The sequence below is a fragment of the Pollicipes pollicipes genome, unplaced genomic scaffold (assembly GCF_011947565.3).
Source record: "Pollicipes pollicipes isolate AB1234 unplaced genomic scaffold, Ppol_2.1 Scaffold_4881;HRSCAF=5763_pilon_pilon_pilon, whole genome shotgun sequence".
Lineage (NCBI taxonomy): Eukaryota > Metazoa > Arthropoda > Thecostraca > Pollicipedomorpha > Pollicipedidae > Pollicipes > Pollicipes pollicipes.
The window spans coordinates 22,942,237-22,946,397 of record NW_023596576.1 but is presented as its reverse complement, the minus strand read 5'-3'; the positions used below and the strand labels follow the sequence as shown (position 1 = coordinate 22,946,397).

The 4,161-nt window shown below is 57.9% G+C and overlaps 1 protein-coding gene across 1 annotated transcript; it reads right to left on the bottom strand.

Moving 5' to 3' along the window:
• Positions 1–1,745: 1,745 nt before the first annotated feature.
• Positions 1,746–4,155, bottom strand: LOC119100127 (uncharacterized; the record flags this gene model as incomplete). The annotated part of the gene is made up of 2 exons (XM_037223239.1): positions 2,355–4,155; positions 1,746–1,777 (listed from the first exon to the last, which is right to left on the bottom strand). Coding segments are annotated over exons 1-2 (1,743 nt in total), but the record flags the coding sequence as incomplete, so codon positions are not given.
• Between the last annotated feature and the right edge of the window lie 6 nt (positions 4,156–4,161).

Sequence of the window (4,161 nt, the reverse complement as noted above, 5' to 3'; positions counted from 1 at the left end):
GCGCCGTACGATCTCGGCTCGCTCGCCTGACATCACGGTCGTCTGCCGCCGGGAATCTGCCGATCGTCGCCGCGGGTGCATGAACAAAACGGTGCAGCCGGCGGGTGCAGCGCGAGAAACAGTTGACGTAAGGAAACAAAACCTGCGGTGGAACGGAACGGAACGAAATCGTCGAGATCGCAGCGCCTGCGGGGCGCTACAGCTGCGCGTAGCCGTGGTGTCGGCGGGCGGGCCAGCAGCGACAGAGCGAGCCAGCGCCGGCCGGCGGCTCGCCGTCTCCGAAGGGCAGGCAGGCAGGGCTGGTGCATCACTTGGGCCCGGCCGGAGCGCACCACTACAACACAGCAGGAGCGGCGGCGCCCGGCCGGCCGCGGCTCGGCGCCGGGCGCGCCATCTCTCGGCCGGCCGGCGAACTGACTCTGAAGACTCGGCTGATCCTCCGGCCGGCGCGGCAGCGCGCGCTCGCCGGCCGCCGGCGTGGCGCGTCGCTGCGTGTCTGTGTAACCCCGCCGTCATTAGCGAGACGTGTGCACAAACAGTCGACAGGCAGTGAGGGTGTGGGCTGGGCTGTGTGTAGGGGTGCGTGCACACAGATCAGAGGACAGGTGATGTGGTGAACAACGAGCGCCCCTCCGGGATCACTGCAGGTGCACGGCGGGGTGATATCTTACTGACAGCGCCAGTGAGCGCCGCAAATGCTTCCTAACGTCCAAGTTTATATCAAAAGTGTGTGCAGTCAAGCCAAGCGTCCAAGTCAAACCACCTAGAGACACATGGTGCTGTGTAATCATTGCAGCGGCTCTTTTTGCCCCCCAATTCATGTGTTGTGCCCAGCGCGACGCAAGCAAGAGGAAGGGCCCAAGGGAGGCCATACTGCTGCATAATTCGGAGGAATGTGGTAGAAATTGGCAACATTTTAGAGACAATTCAATATTTCCCATCAGAAAATGTTTCCTACGTGCGTGGGTGCACCAAAGATCAGTTATGGCCCAATGGCACCATCATATATCTGCACAATCCCTGGTATTGAACCACTACAAAACGCTTACAAACATTCCCGATCCTCGCTGCAGTTATACACCAACAGTTGCTACAGTTGAAACAGTTGAAAAGTTGCTATCTCCCTTGGTAACATTATGCCAGACAAGCCTCCTGTGCACTTTAATTTCGACAGACTTGGTATGCTCTAGTAGAAGCATATGCCAAAAATGCTTAACTACCCTTTAGCATGGTGACGAGTCCAACCAACGAAATGTGCTTGCAAATCCTGCCTCTTGTTAAACTTCTCACGACGCATACCACACTATGCTACAAAGAGCCCCCATGCAGTGTGTGACATTGTTAGTTATAACAGTGCGAACACGAGTTAGTGAAACAAGCACGGCACAGGCTATTAACTTGCCGCCTGTCCACTGATGCACGGCGAAATTAGTTACGCAGAATGCTATCAAAAACGGTGTTGTAAAAACTAGTAAGACTGTATGATGACGCAAAGCCAATACGTCGAACGATGATAGCAAACTGATTAAGGACAGAAAGCGGATAAACAGACTGATGACAGAAGACACGTGCTTCGAAGGCTGTGCTGTAGGGCTCCCTCCCAGCCCCATGCCGCATGGCTCAGACTGGATGGGTGCAGTGCAGCCCTCTGCCCCGAGCCCTCCGACAGGGCCCAGCGCGTGAGCCCACCTTCGAACTTGCCCTCCAGCCGCAGGTTGTCCTCGCGTCTCACTATGGAGGCCCGCGCCCTGACCGACGGTCGTCTGCTGCCGCCCATCTGTGGACACCGGGGATGGTGGCGTCAGCGCCGAGCCGTCTGAGCGATGATGGCAGCGCGCACAGCATACGGCAGGGACGCATTAACATGAAGGTAGAGGGACGTAAGCGGAACGATGGTTCGCAGTAGGAGTTGACTGTAGCGCATGTCGAAGTAAGCAAATGGATGCCTGGTGCCGTAAACCGCAACAGAAGCATTCATGACGTACTACGTACTTCGCAGGGATGCCAGTAGAAAACCACGCATACAGGACCAAGTAAACTACCTGACCAAGTGCATATGCGACATATGCGATGCGACATGCCACATATCCCGAACGTTACAACGAATATATCACATTATGCGATGGTAACTCCAACATCCGTAAATTTGCACCGTAGGGAACACTCTATCGCAAGAAGAAAAAAAACAGACGACGAATATATGATCTTACGTGCTGGTAATTTCAACGTCGGTGCAGCTGCATCGGAAGGAACAAAGCTGCATCGTAAGACAAATATTTGCCTGACCCAGAGTAGTAACGACATGTACATCAGCAACACCAGCCGCGTCCGGCGCCGTGCGTTCACTCACTCACCGGTGAACTTGCCGTCCATCCGGAGGTTGTCCGAGTGCTTCTTCACGGGGAAGCGGTCTCCGACGGGCGCCTGCTGCTGCGGCCGGCCGCTGAAGTCGCCCTCCATGCGCAGGTTGTCGCTGCGCCGTACGATCTCCGCCCGCTCGCCCCGCATCACCGTCACCATCTCGCGGCCGCTCTCGAACTTGCCTTCCATGCGCAGGTGGTCCGGATGGCGCACCACGGGCGCCCGCTCGCCAGCCGGCGCCTCTCCGCGCGGCCGGCCCTCGAACTTGCCCTCCATGCGGAGTGTATCTTCTCGGCGAACGATGTCGGCTCGCTCCCCGCGGGTAACCGTTGAGAGTTGACGGGTGTCCTCAAATTTGCCCTCCATGCGGAGATTGTCCTCCCGGCGAACGATGTCGGCTCGCTCTCCATGTGTAACCGTAGAGTGTTGACGAGTGTCCTCGAACTTGCCGTCCATGCGGAGATTGTCCTCCCGACGAACGATGTCGGCTCGCTCTCCCCGTGTAACCGCAGAGTGTTGGCGAGTGTCCTCGAACTTGCCCTCCATGCGGAGATTGTCCTCCCGGCGAACGATGTCGGCTCGCTCGCCATGCGTAACCGTAGAGCGTTGACGGGTGTCCTCGAACTTGCCCTCCATGCGGAGATTGTCCTCCCGACGAACGATGTCTGCTCGCTCTCCCCGTGTAACCGCAGAGTGTTGGCGAGTGTCCTGGAACTTGCCGTCTGTGCGGAGATTGTCTTCTCTGCGTACGATTTCGGCTCGTTCGCCACGAGTTACAACGGTCTGTTCCCTGGTGTCCTCAAACCGACCCTCCATGCGAAGATTGTCCTCTCTACGAACAACATCGGCCCTTTCCCCGTGCGTCACTGTCGTACGATCACGAGTGTCAGTAAACTTTCCCTCTACCTTGAGATGGTCCGGGTGCTGTACGATCGGAGCACGCTGTCCCCTGCCGGGGGAGTGCCGATCCCTGCCGTCTGTGAACTCGCCCTCCATCTTCAGATGGTCCGGATGTTTGACGACTGGTGCTCGCACACCCTTCGGAGCTTCCTTGTCCGGACGATCAGAGAAGTCTCCCTCCATCTTGAGATGGTCCGGGTGCTGTACGATCGGAGCACGCTGTCCCCTGCCGGGCGAGTGCCGATCCCTGCCGTCTGTGAACTCGCCCTCCATCTTTAGATGGTCCGGATGCTTGACGACAGGCGCTCGCACACCTTTCGGCGCTTTCTTGTCGGGACGATCGTAGAAGTCGCCCTCCATCTTCAAGTGATCCGGGTGCTGTACAATAGGGGCACGCTGTCCCCGGCCGGGAGAATGCCGATCGCGACCGTCAGTGAATTCGCCTTCCATCTTCAGGTGATCCGGGTGCTTAACAACAGGTGCACGTACACCCGTCGGCGCTTTCTTGTCCGGGCGGTCATAGAAGTCGCCCTCCATCTTCAAATGATCTGGATGCTTAACGATCGGAGCACGCTGTCCCCTGCCGGGCGAGTGCCGATCTCTGCCGTCTGTGAAGTCGCCCTCCATCTTCAGATGATCCGGGTGTTTAACGACAGGCGCACGCACTCCCTTCGGTGCCTCCCCATCGGGACGATCGTAGAAGTCACCCTCCATCTTCAGGTGATCTGGGTGCTTCACGATGGGGGCGCGCTGCCCCTTGCCGGGCGAGTGCCGGTCCCTGCCATCAATGAAATCTCCTTCCATCTTGAGGTGGTCCGGGTGTTTCACCACTGGCGCCCTCTCCCCTCTCGGCACATCATCTTTGGGTTTACCCGTGAAGTCGCCTTCTGGCTTGAGGTT